General features: G+C 39.5%; 1 protein-coding gene across 1 annotated transcript in view; it reads left to right on the top strand.

Annotated features, from left to right (window-relative positions):
* The window catches only part of Spata17 (spermatogenesis associated 17), a 201,843-nt gene extending 181,258 nt beyond the window's left edge, over positions 1–20,585 (top strand). The window contains exons 10-11 of the mRNA XM_045135438.1: positions 16,299–16,381; positions 20,335–20,585. Coding sequence (XP_044991373.1) covers positions 16,299–16,379 — 81 coding nt within the window. The 3' untranslated portion in view covers positions 16,380–16,381; positions 20,335–20,585. The remainder of the gene's footprint in view (positions 1–16,298; positions 16,382–20,334) is intronic.
* The last annotated feature ends 701 nt before the right edge of the window (positions 20,586–21,286 follow it).

Genomic DNA, 21,286 nt, shown 5'->3' on the forward strand with positions numbered 1-21,286 from the left:
CTTTCCTTCTAATATCATTTTGTTTTAATTCCTGAGAGACTTCTTGTTGCTAGATTTCGACTTTTATATCAAGTTGTGTTTCTGGGCTGGAAAGATGGCTCATTGGTTAAAGGTACTTGCTTATAAAGCCTGACAACCCCGGTTCAATTACCCAGTAACTATGTAAACCAGAAGCACAAAGAGGCACTTGTATCTGGAGTTTGATTAGTGTCTGTTAGGATGCCTTGGCATGTTGTTGTGTTTTGAATGTACATGTATGTCCCCCACAGATTCAGGTGTTTTATTAAGCTTGTAATGTGGGTTTCCAACCAACCAGCTAGAGGAGGTGTCACTGGTGGTGGATCCTTGGATCCAGCCCAAACTGGGGTTAGGGTGAATCTAATTCCAGCCCAAAGGTGTAAGAGAGCATTTTAAGCTCTGGGACCCATACTGTCTGCTTTTTGGTGTTTGCTAGCTGTCTTGGTTGTTTCTTTCTCTGCTTGGATCTGTGAAAGGAAGCCAGCTTTTTCCACCATTAATGGAACTTCACCTGAATCTATAAGCTTGAAATAAATTCCTTCGCCCCCTAAACTGTGTCTGGTTGGATGTTCATCCGAGCAGCCTGGAGCTCTCTACTACAGAAATTTGGTATCAGGTGTGAGGTGCTCCTGTGATGAATGTAATCATGTGAATTTTGGTCTTTTGGAACTTGTGATGGCAAGAATGTTGAAGGATTGGTAAGTGGGACTGATGACACCAGCCAGAGTGGTAAGCAAACTTTTATGAGCTATTCTGGTGAGAGGCTGAAAATGCTAAATGCAGAGACAATTTTATTGGCTTATGAACTTTTGAAGGGAAAGGAACGACAGCAGAGAACTTTGTTGGACTGTACTACTGGCATAAAGGCTGGCTGTGTTCTTTTGACCATGCCCAGAGAGCTTGATAAAGGTTGAATTTGAAAGTAATGGACTAGTGTACTTGGTGAAAGATACAGAACTGAAAGAAGTACAATTAAAAGAATGAAAAATTCAAGGAAGTTTAAAATTATTGGCACAGAGACAGATTTTAAGTTAGTGAAGCATCTATTGTCAAACAGATTTCTACTATTAAGGGTAGCCAACTACTTTACATTGAAACAATGAAAAAGACGTCTGAGGTACATTCAAACTGGACAAGACAGAATAGTAGAAATGCAAACTCTTTTGAAAAGAGATGCCTGAAAGGAAGAAACTTGCTCTTCAAGGCCAGGCTAACAAGATGGCTGTGTCACTTCACACCTGGTATTGATTTTGGAAGCATGAAAAATGCATGGAAGTGAGTCATGTAGTTCCAGGGGCCACTGCTGAGATTTGTGGCATATGAAACAAGGTGATTACCCTCTGTGGCCAATGAGGCCACTGTCTGAAATTAAATAACCTCTTCTAAGATGAGGCATGAGAAAGAGAATATTCCTGTATTAGAGGTCAAAAAGGGTCAATGTATGGAGCTAAGATAGACTGTGGTTACAGCAGAGCCCCGTAGGTGTTTTGACATACTAGGACTATACAAAGGCTTCCATGGAGCACTGTTGGCTTGAGATGGAAGTTTTTTTTTGTTTGTTTTGTTTTTTTTCTGGATACTCCACCCAACTGGAGGAATGGAAACTGGAAATCCAGAGACTGTCATCACTGGTTATGGATGTCAAACTTGAATTTCAAATGTTTGATGTTTACTTGATGGTTATTGATTTTTGCATCAGTCCAGTCTCTCCTTTCCATGACTTATAACAATAAAAATATTTACTCTGTGCCATTATAAATTGGAAGTATGGAACTTGGTTTGACTTTATAGGATTCACATTTCAGGGTCAGTCTCAAAGTTGATAAAGATTATAGGACCTTTTAAGTTGGACTGAATACAGTTGACATTATGGTATGGTTATAAGTCTAGGGGAAACAGCATTGTAACATGGAGCCTTGAATGTAAATGGGCAACCCCCATGGACTCAGGTGTTTTATTAACCTTGTAACTTGAGTCTCCAGCCACTTAGATGGAGGAGGTGTCACTGGGGGCAGATCCTGGGATCTAGTCCAAAGGTGTATTTTGTGCAAATCTAATTCTGCTCAAATATGTAAGAGAACAGTTTGAGCTTAGGTCAACCCTGCTTGCTATTTTTAGTGCTTGCTATCAGTTTGGTTATTTCTCACTTTGCTTTGATCTGTGAAAGGAGCCATCTTCTTTCCCCATTAATGGAACCTCCCCTGTATCTGAAAGTTTGAAATAAACTTTTCTTCCTCTAAACTGTGTGTGGTTAGATGCTCATCCCAGAAACCTGGAGCTGTCTCCTATACACATTCATACTCTGTCTCTATCTTTGCCTCTCTCTGATACTTTGTTATGCTTCTTGCATCCTCTAAAATTTATTTATTTTTTGGTTATCTCAGCCTGTTTAAGGTAGAGACTTGTAGACATCTTTAGATCTTTCTGCTTTTCATTCATTTGTTAATGAGGTACCAACATGAGAGCTGTAATCAGTAGATACCTAGGTTGAGATTTTGGTTTTTACTGTGGAAGTGACTTTGAAGAATAGTCTCTATCTATTGACATTCAGATATTTCAACAAAACTTTCTCTAATTTCCTGCCAGTCACTGTAGTATTTTGGGAACAAGGAGCAGTGGGACATATGATGTTGTTCAATATGTAATGACTTTTATTTCATTCTTAGGACAGTGACCTCCGTTATCCATAGGTGGCACCATGCATAGTATACACTTGAAATGGTAGACAATATTGATCATTGCATTTTCCCCATTGCTACATAGATAAGTTCACACTTTCTCTCTGGAAGTTTACTAAGTCTTCTGAAGAAAATTAGCAATCAGTAGACTAAGAGGAGAAAAGGCACACAAATGTATTAATTGTGGATGTGCAGAGGAGCCGTATGCCATATGAACCTATAAAATGGGCCAGATGGTGGAAACTTAACTGTGACCATCACAGGGGAGAGGACCAGGGGAGTTGTGGGCAGTTTCAGATCAGGAGTGAGTGATTTGTGGAGAATAAAAATGAGGTCAAATCCAGACATTGGCATGAAGCAAAGTGTAGATATATTTCTTGATTTTCAGTCTCTTCCTCTGTTATATGTGTTTAATTTTCTTTGACTTAATGAAGTTTCAATTAAAAAGGTAGAAGAGGGCAGGAGAGATTTCTTAGTGGTTAAGGCATTTGCCTGCAAAGACAAAAGACCTTGGTTCGATTACCCAGGACCCACATAAGCCAGATATACAAGGAAATGCATGAGTCTAGAATTTATTTGCAGTGGCTGGAGGCCCTAACACGTCCATTCCATTCTCTCTCTCTCTCTCTCTCTCTCTCTCTCTCTCTCTCTGTCTGTCTCTCAAATAAAAATATAGAAAGAAGATAGAAGAAAATTGTGTTGCTTTTTGGTGCTCTGTCTTTAGGTAGATCAGTAAACTTCAGAAAGAGCTCTCCCTTCCCACCTGCAAGCTTACTGATCCTCAGGTGCTCTGTATTTGATGCTCAAGGTAGCATATATTTGGTTATTGTTTTCTGAGCCTGAACACATACATATTTATGGTAAAGCTTGACATATGTTAGGTTCACATAATATAAGGTTTACTTAAGAGATTCAATGTAACCAATAGTGAAATATAATTATTACAATTTATTCTCATAAAAGATACTTTCATTAATGAATGGCTTTTTTCCAAGAATTTCTAATTTAATGTTTTTTTTTTTTGCAATGTAATTGACTGCAGATAAATGAACCTATGGAAGCAAGGTCTCAATAAGGGGCTGCATCTCAACCCGATTTACTCTTGCCCTCTGCTAGCCTAAAACACCTGTCCTCCCTGCTCCATATTCAAGAGAACAATTCTCTCCCCAAAACTTGAGAAGAGTGGAGACTATTCCTGAGGAGAGTGAGGGAATAAGGAAGCTTAGTGCTTCCCATGTAGATTTTCTAGCAGTGTGCCTTCCTTCTGCCTCTGCCCTCTCTGATTCTTTGAACTTAAATAGAAAACTGGGATAGGATTGTGTTGGTAACTCCTCCAAAGATGTTGTATTCTTTTTTTTCTCCCCATTTAGGTCTCTTTCCCAACCAGGTTTTTACAACATCAGTTATAACTTGGGGTCACTCTTGTTTTCTCATTTCATGACAGTGGTTGACTGGATGTTGGTATCTCTCCATGCTTGATAATGGGTATGACACAGAGCAAGAAATCCACTGCTCTGTCATCATAAAACTAAAAATCTTCTGATAGAGAGGCTTTTGAAATAACAGTGTTTTTATGAAAAAAACACTGAGACTATCTCATTTATACCAATAGGCTTTCCTTTGCAAGTGTAGATGAATGTGGCCAGTGGAGAATGTATGAAAAGATCTACAGCTACTCCTGGTGACCTTTCAGTCTAATAGGTTAGATCAAGCTTGAAGGGGAATTACTGTAATATAAAATAAAAAATATAAAAGAATATGAGAAAGATGTGATTATGTATGGAGATTTCATTTACATCCAAACAGAGGATTTTAGAAAGGCAGTAACATTTTTCTTGAGGCTTAATGTTTGGGTGGGATTTGTACCTACAAAGAGCCTGACAAATATTTGCTAACTATAATTACTACTTCTCAGCTTTTGTGACATGATGTTTTCCTGTCCCCATTTTTTTGAAAAAAAATTTTTTTTTAATTTATTTGAGAGTGACAGACACAGAGAGAAAGACAGATAGAGGGAGAGAGTGAGAATGGGCACGCCAGGGCTTCCAGCCTCTGCAAATGAACTCCAGATGCGTGCGCCCCCTTGTGCATCTGGCTAACGTGGGACCTGGGGAACCGAGCCTCGAACCGGGGTCCTCAGGCTTTACAGGCAAGCGCTTAACCGCTAAGCCATCTGTCCAGCCCTCCTGTCCCCTTTTGTCATGGGAAGTACCCTTTCCTTCAGTGAACCAATCAGGAGCAATTAGTTTACTTCTTCACATCTTAGTTTTTCTGAAAGGAATTAATAAAAACACTTCTACAGAGAACATTCACTGTTAATGACATTTATTGATATAGCTTATAATTACAAAAAACACATTCTTTTTGTGAGAATCCATTATATTACTAATGCATGGATATTATTAAGAATTATAAATAGTGAGCAATAAAGCTTCAAGTTCACATGTTTCCAGATCTTATTATGGGGATAGTAGATTGGCCATTTCTCAAAAACATAAGGAGCAATTAGAAATCTTTCGTAATTTCTTTCAGAAATGGGGCTTGATTTTAATTCTGTCATTTGCAAAAATTTGTAAGAAAAGATGCCATCTAAACTATTGACATTTTTATAGCTTGACAAAAATTAAGCATACTTAAAGTGAAATATTTGTTGCATAAATTAAGCTGCAATTAATATGTTTTCTGCCACTGCCTGAAGGGAAAGATGAAAATGGGTGTTGTTAACAGGCTCCCTGCTGTGAGGCTAATTTCTTGATTTCTTTACCACACATTTCCAGACCCAGTTTCACAGGAAAGCAGCAGACCAACAAGTAGAAAACACTGTTTGATGAGAGTGGGGCACAGAAGGAGATAAACTGACTCTTATGAAGCAAGGCAAGATTGCTTTGTATTTTAAGATCGGGTGACTAGTTGATTTAAAGGGTACGATTTGTACTTTTAAAGCCATTAAAATAAGTAGAAAATTGCCCTTCATTTTAGTTAACTGAGCTTTTTAAATTAGCCAGCTTATTGTTTCAGGGATATTTGCCTTTCCAGAAGGTAATTAGAAAATGAAAAAGATGTGTTATGCATATGCCTCCCCAATAGATAACCACGGAAAAATCACAAATCCCATCCCAAAAACTTAGGACTGAACAACTGCAGGAAAGGTAGAAGAAAAATACATTCTCATGAAAGAGGAAGAGTTTTTCTCATCAGAGCCTGTAGTAACAAAAAGAATACCTAATCTTGATCAAAGTCAGTTATTGCTATTAATAACAATCCCAGCTGCCACTGGCCCAGACAATGCTTGAAGTACTATTTTTACTTGAAATATTTTTCTGGCTAATTACTTTTTGACATTAGACACAATCAGTATCAATGAAAGAAATAGGTAACCACTATCAATAGTCCTTTTCATCTTTCCTGATGTCTCTCTGGGGTAATACTGGTTAAGAAGTGTAAACACACCAGGAGGGATTAAAAATGATGGGATGGATCTCACTCTGTGGCCACAATGGAGGCAACGTACAGTGTGTTGACAACATGAAGACTGGACAATGCCCATTGGAGGAATAACAAACAGACCTCTTCTCAGTATGCCCTGCTCACTGCCCACACAAGAATAGGATGATACTCATTAATACTGAGTTGCATTTGGCATTCCAAATGTAAATGTACTAAAAAGCTTCAGATGTTGGAACAGTTTACCACTGGAAAAACAATTTTTAGAGGAAACGAGTCTTTTTTAAGGGTTCTTTTCTTTGTGTTACTTGAAGTGCTATTGGTAGTCTGGTAACAAACCAATGGTGTGGTTATGTTCTTAGGCCACATAATTGCACTCATATCTTCTTGCTCGGTGCTCATAGGTGACCTCAGGCAGCCTGTCCTGACCACCTGATTTGAAATCATAAGCTTTTCCCCTGTCCTCCTGAGTTATTCTGTCACACCCATCTTTCTTTTCTTCATAGCATTATTGCCTGAATTACTTATTTGCTTCTTGTCCATCTCCCCTAATTAGAAATTATATTCCATCAAAAAAGTAATTTTTCGGGCTGGAGAGACGGCTTAGTGCTTAAGCGCTTGCCTGTGAAGCCTAAGGACCCCGGTTCGAGGTCCCACGTTAGCCAGATGCACTAGGGGGCGCACATGTCTGGATTTCATTTGCAGAGGCTGGAAGCCCTGGCGTGCCCATTCTCTCTCTCTCCCTCTGTCTTTCTCTCTGTGTCTGTCGCTCTCAAATAAAAAAAAAATTAAAAAAAAAGTAATTTTTCTTAACTTATCCATTAATATATATTTTACTTCCTAAGACTATGCTTAACCTTAGTAGGTAGTTAATTAATACTTTTAAAATAAAGATTGAAGAAGTAAATAAATGAATATTTGATAATCAAGACTTCAAAAGAGCAGAAAGAACCTCAACAAATGTGATAATTCCCAATCTACTTCAAAGCATTCAGTTTTTCTCTTAGGAAGAATTATGTATTAGTGTGTGTGGTTCTTTGATTCAGGTATCCACCCATAAACACATGTATTCTGAATGCTAAGTCCCTAGCTGGTGGTAATTTACCAATTGGAACCTCCTGGAAGCAGTGTATTATTGGGGGTGGGCTTATGGGTGTTACAATCAGCTTACTGTTGTCAGTGTTTGGCACACTATTCTATAGGTGTTGTCTACCTGTTGTTGGCCAGAAGGTGATGTCTACTCTCTGCTCATGCCATTATTTTTGTCCATGTCATTGTGGAGCTTCCCCTTGAGTCAGTAAGCCAAAAAAAAAAAAAAAAAAATTCCTCCCACAAGCTCTCTTGGCAGGGTATTGTCTGCCAGCAATAAAAAGCTGACTGCAACAGCAAAATTGGTACCAGAACTAAGATCATTGTTGCTAGAAACCTGACTATGTGGCTTTTGGCCTTTTGGAACTGATTTTCAAGAGGAATGTGGAAGCATTTGAAACCTTGGCCTAAGAGATGCTTTGCAGTGCTATAAGTACAGTCTGATGGGCAGTTCTGGTCAGAGTTGAAAGACCTGAATGCAGTAAGAACTATGTACTGTAAAGTTTGCCTTATGAAAGTGAGAAAGAACTTTGTAGGGACTGGGCAGGAAGCAGTTTGTGTGAGAAGCTTGCTACAGAAGGATATGGCACAGAAAGAAATAAAATATTTGGACCAAAACTTCTGCTCTTTCAGCTGCAGTTGCTTGAGAGATTATATCTACTGAGATCGGGCCAGCTAATTTACACTGAGACAACAGGAGTAATGCAGACCTGAAAGGGGCCTGAGTGCTATAGGAGTGTCCTGGTCTTCAAAATGTGCTTTGTTCCCTTCTGGATTAACAAATTGGTAGCTCACCTGGTACTATGGACTATAACAAATGCAGAAAAGACAGGATCTTTGAATTTGCAATATGGTCTTGTTTGGAAATGGCCATGGACAGTGTGAAGCAGGCTTGTTACTTACATGGAGGCCCAATGGAGCTGTGTAGATTTGCAGTAGAGACTCAGTAGAGATGCTAGGACTATTGGGATGATGGCTGCCAATGAGAGCTACCAGAACCTGATGAAGATTTCCTGGGATGGGGCGTGGCCTAGCTGAATGGGTGAAATTAGAATTCCAGAGACTCCTCACTGGTTAGAATTATCAGACTTAGAGACTTGTCACTGGTTAGAGTTGTCAGACTTGGAGCTTTGGAGCTGCAGAGTTTGGTGTTTGCCTTGTTTTTTTTTTTTTTTTTTTTTTTTTTCTTTCTAAATCTTGTATTGGTTGATTTTTTTTTCTTTTTTGCTTTGCTCAATTCCACATTTTACAGTATAAATGCTTATTGTGCTATTATGGTTTTTCAGATATATATATATATATATATATATATATATATATATATATATATATATCTGACTGTAACAACATATAATCAAATATATATGGTAACATATATTACATATATAATGTTGATTTTACTGCTTCAGTCAGCTTCTCATTGCTGGCAGAAACTGCCTGAACAAGAACATCTTTGGGAAAAAGGATTTATTTTGGCTTACAGACCTGAGGGGGAAGCTCCATGCTGGCAAGGGTAGATGATGGCATGAGCAGAGGGTGACCATCATCTCCTGGCCAACATAAGGTAGACAATAGCAGTAGGATAATGTGCCAAACACTGGCAAGGGGAAACATGCTATAATACCAATAATAATTATTATATGTAATGCATATATAATAATTATAATACAAGCACACCACCAACAATAAACTTCCTTCAAGAAGTGTTAATTCCCAAATCTCCACCAGCTGGGAACCTAGCATTCAGAACACCTGAGTTTATGGAGGACACCTGAATCAAACCACCACATTCCGCCCCTGGCTCCCATAAACTGATATCCATACATGATATAAAACACAATGCATTCAGTCCAACTTCAAAAGTCTCCATAGTTTTTATCATTCCTAATGATGTTCAAACATCCTCATAATTCAAAGTCTTTTAACTGAGCCATAACACCAAACAATTTCCCCCAAAACCCATAGTGGCACAGAATAAACATTCACACTATGAAAGATAGCATTGTGTATAGCAACGAAATATTCAGCCCAAACAAGATGTAAACAGGGCAAACTCTGCAGCTCCAGGTCCAACAGCTCTAGTCACTGACAAATCTCCAAGCCTGATAATTCTAACCAGCAACAAGTCTCTGGAATTCCAATTCTGCCCCTCCAGCTAGGCTACTCATGGTCCTGGAAAACTTCATCCAGGGCCAGAAACTTTGCTTAGCAGCTGTCTTGTGGTCTCAGCATCTCCACTAGGTCTCTACTGCAACCCACAGTTCATCCTCAAGGTTCCACTGGGTCTCCTTGTAGGCATCTAGGAAACCTGCTTCACACGGCCCATGGCCATTTCCAAAACACAAGACCATGTTGCAAACTCAATGACCTTCTTTTCCCTGTATTTCTTATACTCCACAATACCAGATAGGGTGCCAGTTTGTTAATCCAGAGGGGGATAAAGGGCACTCCTTCAACATTATGCCCCTTCAAAAGATTGCATTTTTTCTGTTGTCCCAATGCAGGCCAGCTGGTCAAATCTCAATAGTTGTAATCTCTCATACAATTGCAGTTGAACAGGCTGCAGTTTTGGCCAAAAAAATTTTTTTCTGTGCCCTATCCCTCTGCACACATAAGCCCATTTCTATGCACTGCAAACGTGCACAAGTTCTCAGGACACAGCCATAACAGCAAACCTCTCACACAAACTGCTTCTAGCCCAGTGTAAGCAAAGCACTTTCTCACCTTCATAAGACAAACCTCACAATCCATAGTTCTTACTACATTCAGGTCCTTTAACTCTGACCAGAATAGTCCATCAAGCTATACATCAAGCACTGCAAGGCATCCCAGAGACCAAGATTTCAAATCCTTCCACATTCCTCTGGAAAATCAGCTCCAAAAGCTCAAAGCTACACAGTCGCATGTCCAGCAGAAAACAACACCGCTCCTCAGTACCATCCCTACTGTTGCAGTCAGGTTTGCATTGCTGGTAGAAATCACCCAGCCAAGAGCAGCTTGTGGGAAAAACAAAAAGAGGTTTATTTTGGCTTTCAAGCTCAAGGGGGAAACTCCATGATGATAGGGAAAATGACGATATGAGCAGAAGGTGGACACAACCTCCTGGCCAACATCATCACGTGGGAAATAGCAACAGGAGAGTGTACCAAACACTGGCAAGGTGACACTGGCTCTAATACCCATAAGCCCACCCCCAACAATACACTGCCTCCAGGAGGCATTAATTCCCAAATCTCTGTTAGCTGGGAACCTAGCATTCACAACAGCTAAGTTTATGGGGGACACCTGAATCAAACCATTACAAGGGAAGAGAGAGAGTGTGTTCATCAGGGCCTGTAGCTACTGCAGACACTTCAGATGCATGCGCTACTTTGTACATCTGGATTTATGGGTTTGCTGGGGAATTGAATCCAGGACATCAGGCTTTGCAAGTAAATGCCTTTACCCACTGAGCAAAATCCCCATGAAATATTTTTATTAAATATATTTAATCAAATATTTTGCCATCCACCTCTTTTTAGTTCTAGGAGTAAAATATCTGCATTATTTTATGGCTGAATATTTAAAAAAAAAAACTATTTTAAGCTGAGTGTGATGTCATGACCTTTGATTTTTCTCCTGTGCCTCCAATTCCTAGGACATGTTCCATGTGCCCAGCTGACAGGCACTGAGACTGGTTGCTCAGTGTTCAGTTGTGAATATCAGGTGGGAAAACCTTAGATAACTGTGTAAATAGTGCAGCTGCAACCAAACGTGAACCTCACTTTGAGGCTAGGGGCCCGGGAAATTGGCTCTTTGTCATTTTGAGTTGAGTTGGAAAATGGACCTGGGCTTTATTCCAGCTCAAAGAGCCATTCCCTTCCAAATACTCCTAAATTGTCCCAAGGAGCTCATTTTGGCAGTAGATGATTGGTGTTTAGATGAACATCCTAATGACAGAGACTGTCCGCTCTGACAAGCAACACTTGGCACGTGTTTTTCTTGATGACATTATTTTTTTTTCAGAAATGCGACCCCCACCCCGCATTTAAAAAGTGACCCGCCCTGGTGTCACACAGGTGGCTGTCCTGAGCTTGTAATTTAATAGCTCCCAGGAAGAACAACGATTTTACTGTGTCAGGGGCAACTTGTAAGGAGATAATAGCACCAGATTTTTCTTGAAATGAAGCTGTCCTGCTAACACTCCCTTCATCCTATATCCGAGCTGATAGCTATCAGCTAACTAGGGCTATGGGAGTTGGGAGATTATAAATTTAAAAGGGAAAAAAAAGAGTGATTAAGGGTTTCTAAAAGATTTTGAGCTATAGGGCATTTTGTGTGGGTCTTTGCAGAGTCAGTCCGTCCATGTTCCTCAGCATCATAGTAAGTGCCTATTGCCTACAAATAGACAGGTCTGAGTTCTGGTACCCATGGCTGGAGACTCGCACAGTGCCTGACATACCACAGATGCCCACGTGTGAATTAACTTAAATGTGCAGGTCAGTGTGTGACACAAGGTCAAGGGATGCACCATTACATCAGAGAACACAAGATCGTCACAGAAAAATAATCACTTCTGGGCTGTGTGTGTGTGTGCATGGTGTGGTGTGTGTGGTGTGCATTAGAGCAAAACTTGATCTTGCATGAAAAATATCAGTGTTCTTTGAACTACTCCCATGAGCTTCCCTTTGCAGGGTATTGTCAATCCTAAGTGCTCACTAGAGCACTAATTACTCAGTAAGTACTAATGTAGCCCATTACCTTCTACTACCTTATACTGTATGGTTTGATAAAAAATGGTACACAAATGAATTAACATAAGTTCAGGATGCTTTTCACATTAGTATAACTAGTGATCCCATGGACATCACACAGTGCCTTAAATTTGTTAATGCAAAAATAACATTTACCTCATTTGGTTTTTGAAAGAACATGGTAAGTAGAGTATGACCACACTTCTACTACTGAAGGAATGAGAGGGGACAACTCCAATGTTGTGAGGTGAAACCCTATTCATTTCACAGATGATGAGGCAGAGTGACAGTATTTCCTATTTCCTGGAACAAATGAAAGTGTTGATGTTTTTTGTTTCTTTGCTTGGTAAAGCTTAGCCTGCTGGAAATTATGAATTTTATAATTATTGATTCTATTTTTTTAATGTATATAGGCTTGTTCCATTAATCCATCTGTCCTTATATGAGTTTTAATTGATGGTGTTTCTCAGGCAACTGGCCCACTGATCTAAGCTACCCAGTTTGTAGCCATAGACTTTATATTGTGTTCTTCTGTTATTCTTTCATCAAGGGACGATCCGTTCTTCACACTGACATCAGTAATTTGTGTATTCTCTCTGTTTGTTTGTTTGTTTTTTTTTTCTTTTTCTCCAAGTAGGGTCTCAATCTAGCTCAGACTGACCTGATATTCACTATGTAGTCTCAGGGTGGCTTCAACTTCATGGCAATCCTCCTACCTCTGCCTCCCAAGTGCTGGGATTAAAGGTATGGACCTCCATGCCTGGCGCTCGCGCCCTCTCTCTCTCTCTCTCTCTCTCTCTCTCTTTCTCTCTCTCTCTGGTTCACCTGGCTAGTAGTTTTATTTTATTAAGGTTTGCAAAGAAGCAGCTGTTATTGATTTTTCTGTTTTCCTATTTTCAAATTCATGAATGCTTCTCTCTGTTCTCTTTCTTTGGTCTCATTTGCTCTTCTCTCTCTGCTATTCCACAGGAGAAGTTCAGATGGGTGCTTTTAGATTGTTTCTCTCCCTGCTGTGTGTCATGAAGCACATTCTTGCATCAGCATTGCGTGTGCTGCATCCCACAGCTTGAATAGGTTTCATTTTCACTTTCAATTAGTTTGAATTATTTTTCTTTTGAAATTTATTTAACTAGCATGCTTGTTAGAAATATGTTATTTAATTAAAAATATATTTGGGGGACTCTACCTCTCTTTGAATTTAGTTTAATTCTGTTATGGAATGAAAGCATGCTTTGTGCAATTTTTTTTGGTTGGGTAAGGTGTTTCTCATGGCCCAGCATATGACCTATCTTGTTAAAGTTCTCATGTTAATTTGAGAAGAATGCATATCCTGTTGTTAGTGGGTAAATGTCTAGGATGTCAATAATAACCAGTTGATTGATAATTCTGTTCGCTCAGTTACAGCCTGACTCATTTTCTACCAGCTCAGTCTGTTACTACTAAAGATTGTTGAAAACACCAACCACCATAGCAAGTTTGTGTTTCTCCTTCCAAGTTCTGTTGGGTTTTGCACTCTTGCTAGGCACACAGACACAATAATGATTGATAGTCTTCTTGGAGGCTTGACCCCTTCATCCTTATATAACGATGCTCGTTATCTCTGATAACATTCCTTATCCTGGAGTCTGTTTTGTCCTACATGAATAGAGTTTTCCTTAGCTCATGTTAGCATGGCCTGCCTTTCCCTGCACACTTCCTGCCACTCTGTTTTTAAATGTAAAGGTATTTTATGGATAACATATTATTCAGCCCTCACCTTTTATTAGGGTGCATAAACCACGCACATAGGAAGCGACGGTTAATAATGTCTGGACCATAGTCGACTGTAGTCCAAGTGTTTTCCTGTTTCCACACTTGTTCCTCCTTCAGGCATTTCTGGTTTTAATTATTTTATGAGATTCCATTTTCTCTCCGTCCTTAGACTATACTTGTTTAATGGTTTCTGTAGTTACTCTAGATTCTGGAGTGCACCTTTACAATGACTCCCACATTCTCTTTCAAGTAACACTGAGTTCTGGATAATGCAGCAGCTGTTTATCAGCCACTCCTGCCTCTCATCCCTTCTGTTCCACCCGGGTACCACTCACTGCTCTTTCCCACAAGCTATTGCCACCGGTACCATGCTGTTATTATGATTTCAGAGAAAATACTTTTTATCTGCTTGGCCAGCTAAGAATAAGAATAAGAAAAATGAAAGATTTCCTTCTATCTTTTTTTTTTTGTTTAATTGTTCTGTTTTTTTGTTTTTCAAGGTAGGGTCTCACTCTAGCCCAGGCTGACCTAGAATTCACTATGTGTTTTCAGGGTGGCCTCAAACTCACAGCAATCCTCCTACCTCTGCCTCCTGAGTGCTGGGATTACAAGCGTATGCCATCACACCCAGGTATTTCCTTCTGTCTTTATCTCAGCACTCTTCATTTCCTCATGTAGAATGGACTGTCCAGCTTCCATCACTTTCTTTTCTCTGGAAAATTCTTGTTAGCATTTCTTATGTGGCAAGTCTACTTGTTTTGAAAACTAAATAAAACATTGTTTCATGAAGTTATCAAAACCAACCAAAACTGTTGAGAGTTCTGGCTTGTAGTACTAATGCAGCGTATCACAAGGGTAGAAATGGATGGTCACGCTTCACCCGGGGGGCAGAAGTCCCGGCACTGGCATGACAAGTGCTGCAGAAGGTTGCTGTTGCAAGGTGTTCTGAGAGGTTCTGGGTGAGTGTTTGCTGGCAGCAGACAGACTGTATTCTGGAGGCCTCCATGGCTATGAGGAACAGAACAGCAGGAACATGAAACTGCATTTTATAAATTTGTCTTTTTCTGTTTATTACAATTTTATACATGTTCATAATGCATTTCACTGTAATTCCTTTCATCAGTTTCTCTTGTCACCCTTTCCCTTCCCCCTTCCACCAAATCCCTTCTTCTTCCCAACCAGTCCCTCTTCTGCTTTGATGGCTTCTCTCTTTCTCTCTGTGAGTTTGGTTCCCCAGCACTTACATACACACCTGTGCATGGCCATATGCACCATTAACCCCAGTCCTACGGAGAGGAGAAACCAGCAATCCCTTGTAAAGAAAGTAAGGCTCCAGAATCAGTGAGAGGTTCCATCTCAAAAAGCATATTAGGCCGGGCATGGTGGCGCATGCCATTAGTCCCAGCACTCAGGAGGCAGAGGTAGGAGGATTTCCGTGAGTTAAAGGCCATGCTGAGACTCCATAGTGAATTCCAGGTTAGCCTGCGCTAGAGTGAAAACCTACCTTGAAAAAAAAAAAAGAACAATACAGGTGGACACTCAACATCATCCTCTGCCTTCAACATATTTATGCATTGAGAATATGCATCTTCACACACACACACACACACACACACACACACACACACACACACACACTACTCCATACATAATATACACATGTGAATGCATATACAAACAAATTGAATGAATTTTTTTATGCTTACCAAACCCTGCCCTCTATGAAAGTTGTTTGGAATGTTACATTCCTCTTCATTCATCCAGTCAGTAAGTGTTTATTTTGCCCAAAACTAAATGCAGATTCCCATAAAGCCAAGGTAAAATGATCATATTGCAATCTTCTTGAAAGCAGGCTCCTCATATTTACCTGGTTCAAGCTGTTGTATATGCCTGCTGTAGATATTCAAATCTATGTGTTTATTGGCATAGTAGTACATGCTCATAATCCCTACCCTCAGAAGGAAGAGACAGGAACCATACAAGTTTGAGGCCAGCCTGGTCTACATAGCAAGTTCCTGTCTAGCGTGTGCTCCATAATTAGATCCTGTCTCAAATAAACAAGCAAGAAAGCAAACCTCCTAATGAAAGCTGTGGGTCTGGAATGAGGCTCCACTTGTAAAGTGCTTGTCGTGCAATCCTGAGGTCCATAGTAAAAGCTGGGCCTGGCAGTGCTTGCCTGTGAGCCCCGTGCTAGGCAGGAGGGAATGGAGCAGCCCTGAGGCCAGCTGGCTAGCTAGTCTGGTGAGCCCTCAGTTTGTTGTGTGCTCCCAACTCAGAAAAGGTGAATAGCAATTGACACTGACCTCTGGCCTCCACACAGACATGTACACTTGTGAACATGCACCCCCACACATACACACACATACTCATACTCACTATGCATACATACACATATACGCACTCACTCAAAAATTTTAAAAAATCTTCAATATATATATCTAATTTTACTGTGATAAAACATCTTAACTTTGATGATATAATGGAATGCAGTTAAATAATATCTCTCTTGCATAAAATAATGTGAATAATAATTGTAACAATATAGAATGAGCAAGATGGTAACATTTTGTTATTTTCTTCCTAGGATTTTCAAACTGTATTACCATCCTTTGAACTCTTCTCAAAGTATGGAAAATTATATTCAAAAGCTGGACAAATTATATAAAGGTATGCATTTTTGCTAAGCACTACTTCAAAAAGTACATTAAACAAATAAAAACATCAAATGAAATTGAAATGTCATGCATTTGAAAACATACTATAATAATATAGAGGATAAAGCTTCATAAATGTTTTATTCTTATCTGTTAATTTTTAGCATTTCAATATAATGAATTTTATTTTCAATTGCTTTTCTCCACAGTGGAATAAAAGTACATTAGTAGAACTTACAAATGCCTGAAGTATTTTCATCTTTAAATTAAATAATGAAGTTTTACACGATTTCATGAAAGTACTAGTAGTAGCCAAAAGCTAAAATATTTCTCAGTGCTGTGTCAGTACAGTCTAATTTCATATACCTTCCCAAAGTGGACTTGATTTGAAGCACCAGGTGTCTTAGGGATACAAATAGAGCATAGGATCTCTGATTATTAAAGTTTACAAGATAGATAAAAAAAACAAGAGTAATCACTAAAACCAAGAACCAAATGAGGTATCAATAATCCTGAATTTAAATTATTTTATTTATTTATTTATTTATTTATTTATGAGAGAGAGAAGAGAGGATATTCCAAAGCCTCTAGCCACTGCAGATGAACTCCAGATGCATGTACGACCTTGCACATCTTGATTAAGTGGGTGCAGGGGAATCAAACTTGGCTCTTCAGGCTTCACAGCCAAGTGCCTTAACCACTAAGCCATCTCTCTAGCCCTATCCTGTTTTTAATTGCTGAGGTATTTCATAATACATACTTGCAATTGGGTTGAGTATCAGAAGATATTGTAGTATTTTCAGCCAAATTTAAAGGGAGTATTGTATGTAGACAGCAAAGGTCACTGTATTGAAGGGAAATAAAGGGAAGGAATGAGAAGTCATGCTCACTAGAATTCCTCAGAATCGCCCCCCCCCCCGACCAAGAACCCAGGAAAGAAAGGACCCATTGGAGAGAGTGCAGGGTAGGTTCAAAGAACGTAAAATCATTTTATATTTAATGTTAATATTAATGTTGCCTCACTGCACATAGGACTCTGCAGGCTTCAACTTGAAAGTTAATACATTCAATTCAGATACCAATATCTGCCTCTCACCTGTTCCACCAAAGGACATGAGAGGAACTGTAAAATATTCTGAACTAATGAAAAATGTGTGTATAATACTAAGAGGAATTGCTATTTTAGGAGTTTGTAAAGTTTCATTACCTATTGGAGGATTTATTTATTTATGAGCCACAGAGAGGAGAAGACAAATGTTTCCTATTTGTGTGTGACTCTTTACTCATCAATATATCAATCCCATTTATAATGGGGATTCAAACCCCCCATTTGATATATACCAAATTCAATGGAAAACATATGCAGATGTTAAAAATATTGGGCTGGAAAAATTGCTTAGTGGTTAAGGCACTTGCCTGCAAAGCCAAAGGACTCAGGTTTGATTACCCAGGACCTCTGTAATCCAGATGAACAAGGTGGCACATGTGTCTGGAGCTCATTTGCAGTGGCTGGAGGCCTGTGCATACCCATTCTTTCTCTCTCGCTCTCTCTCTCTCTCAAATAAATAAATAATAAGAAAAACATCTTTTAAAAATGCTAACAGATCTTTACCTACTCATTTGGAAAATGCCTACATTAGGTTTTTACAGTTAAAGTAGCCCATGTAATTTGATTACATAAAAGTGCCTGTGCATGCACATATATGTTTGCATGTAAATTATGATGCACTTCTGAATCCTTATTTATATGTTAAATATGTGATGCATATATTTACATATTATGAAAATGGTGACAGTGGATTTCTGGCTTTGAGATTATTGGGGCCTTTTTTTAAAGGATACTGCTCATTGTTTCTAGTTTGGATGTTTTCATGTAATCAGAAAGAAACAAAGAATTAAACAGAATGCTCCAATAGGTCCTATTTGTTCTCCCTTACCAATTACAATAACATCTTGATTTGATTCTCCTTAATCATAATAAGTTAAGACACAGTTATCATTCTCTATGAAAATAAAATAATTACTTGCTAAATTATTTATGCTAAAAGAAAAGGAAGAGTAACAGACATTTCACATTATTTTTAATTAAAAAGAGTGAAACTCAAAGACATGTGTGTGGCAGAATTTCAAACAAATGTTTGCCAACTCCTCTCTTGGATTTTATAAGTATTTTGTGAATTAACAGTACTATCAAAGTGCCATCTCTTGCAATTAGATAGAAAATTAATGTGTATTTAATTTTGCAGAGTGATTGACAGCAAGTAGCCTTTGGTAGGGCCCTTCTGCTATGGTTTAATTTCACCAAATATAGCAGAAAGCTTCTATTCTTTACAGAGAAGGCTGAGATGAAAACATTCATACCAAACTGTTGAATAAAGATGCCATAGTAACTGTTAGAGCTATCTGCATTATTGCTGCGCCTCAAGGTTGTTCGTCACTTTGTTGTAATTTTCCAGGCACGGCCTCCTACACTCAAACCTCATTTCCCCCTCAGCCAGATGAGGGGTGCCTTTGTCATACTGATCTTTCATTCATTCAGTATGTCTGGGTTCCAGACAAAGAGAGCCCATACTACCTATTACCAATAATGTGCTCAGGTTTCAACTGCCAGAATTGCTCAGAGCAAATTAAAAAGCTACTTTCTGGGCTGGAGAGATGGATGGCTTAGCAGTTAAGGTGTTTGCATACAAAGCCTTTGCAATGCCTAGAGGCCCTGGCACACCCATACTCTCTCTCTCTCAGTTTCTCTCAAAGAAATAAGTAAACCTTCTGGATATAGTGATACACACCTTTAATCCCAGCACTTGGGAGGCTGAGGTATGAGGATTACTATGAGTTTGAGGCAAGCCAAGACTAGTGAATTGTAGGCCAGCCTGGGCTACAGCAAGACTCTACCTTGAAAACAACCAAACAAACCAAAAAAAGCTATTCTCTGACTATACTAATATGATTTAAGATTCTTTAATTTGCCTTTATAACTGGTCGCTTTCTGTGACCTTTGATCGTTTCATCAAACACCTTTGTCTAAGGCACCCTATGTTCTAACAGCATGCTGACCCATCCTGTGTGGACTATTTCATCCTGCTGGTAGAAGAGGTGAAGTCATGGGCTGTGACCTTGTGAATGCACCGGAGGGCGTGGCATCAGTGTAGTTCTCTTTATTGATCACTCCAGAACTATCTCAGTTCTTCTTAGGAACAGGGTTTGGTCCAGACCATATCATAAAATGTTTCTACTTAGAGGCCAGATGAAATGAGTTGTAATGCCATCATTTGATAGGTATATATATAAAAAAAAACAATGTCATTTCTCTCCTCCCTCAGAGGAATCTGGCATGGGAATGACTCAAAGAGATGAAAAGCAATAAAATTAAAAATGAAAAATAAGTGTAGTTGACCCCTGGGCTGGGAAAGGGTTAGAATGTCATTCTCTTTTTGCAGAGTGAATAATATACTAGCCACTGGATGAGGAGAGATCAGTTATAGAAAGGGAGATAATCACCAAGCATGCAGCTATATGCACGCCTGCTTAGAGTCTGTTTTAATTAAACATGGTCATTCAGAGCATCATTGTTTGCTTTTGTAACCCATTGAAGTTTAGTCATAGGGAACTGGTAAAAGAAAAAAAAATAAACATACTTCAGTTTCTCTAGGTTATATTATGCAAGATGCTGTTACCAGGCCTCCTGCTCATAGGAAGGGGCTCTGCCGAGTTTTTCAGTAACTAAGGCAGATTTGCTAGGCACTTCATGCATGTAGTGCCACACACAATCCCACCTCACGCATGCGGTAACACCATCGAGAAGCGTTCCAGGATCTGCAGTCAGATGAGAGGACAGGGTGAGTCAGCAGGTGGCCAGTGAGTGCAACGGGGGCCAAGGCCTCCAGCACAGGTGAGCCATGGCTGAGAATGAGAACACTCGCGTTGATGCATGTCTTCTCCTTCTTTGTACTGTTCTGTTTTTAGAGAACACAAGAAGATGAAATGTAAACATGAGGTTAAGATGTGACGGGAGCATGAAATAGAAGATACCACTGCCGAATCAGGTCCTGGATTCTGCTCCCATGCTGCTGAGTGACCTTGACTTTGGCCTCTTAGCCTCTTAGCCTCTGCAGTTCTCTCTGTCTCTCATCTCTCTTTCTCATCTGTCAGAAGAAGAAATTGCAAACTATCTTGGGGTCATTATAAACCTTTATAGTCTAAAAGGAAAATAAATTGAGGACTTTATGGAAAATCAGATTCATAATAAAGCAGACTTACTATGATTTAGTAAACTCTGTTCTGCTGCTGATCACTCCTGTGCATGTGCATGTATGTGTTGTGTGTAATGTGTCATGTGGTATGATGTATGTTGTCTGTGTGGTGTATGCATGTGGTGGTTATGTGTGTTGTCTCTGTTGGTGAGTGATGTGTATGTATGGTCTGTGTTCTTTGTGTTCTGTACATGGTATGGTTTTGGTGTATGGTTTGGTGTGTGTGTGTTAAGTCTCCTTGCTTATCTTTGGGAATAAATACTCAAAGATCGGTCTTACATCTTTAAGACTATCTGTTAGCAACTATAAGACCAAAGTGTCGTAACCAGTCCCACTGGAATGACCCCATGCCTACTCCATCACTCAGCTCACAACGGTGATGTCAGCATTGCATGGCTGACAGGTGAATGAGAATGAGGGAGGAAGTGTGGGTACAGGGAGGGGTTGGCATAGGCGGGGCATACTGACTCATGAGGCCAGTTAGCTCTCCTTAGCTTTCTGAACTTGAGATACACAAACACGGCAGACATAGAGTAGCAGGCGTGAGAACAGAAGCACTGGTGTTCTTAAGTACTGACTCATCTCTCTGCAGCAGGGTCATCTGGTCTTAGGGCCGTGTCTTGTCCTGTGTGACTGTAGATTCTGGTTCATCACTAAGAAACTGG

This window comes from Jaculus jaculus, chromosome 1, assembly GCF_020740685.1.
Source record: "Jaculus jaculus isolate mJacJac1 chromosome 1, mJacJac1.mat.Y.cur, whole genome shotgun sequence".
In the NCBI taxonomy this organism is placed as follows: Eukaryota; Metazoa; Chordata; class Mammalia; order Rodentia; family Dipodidae; genus Jaculus; species Jaculus jaculus.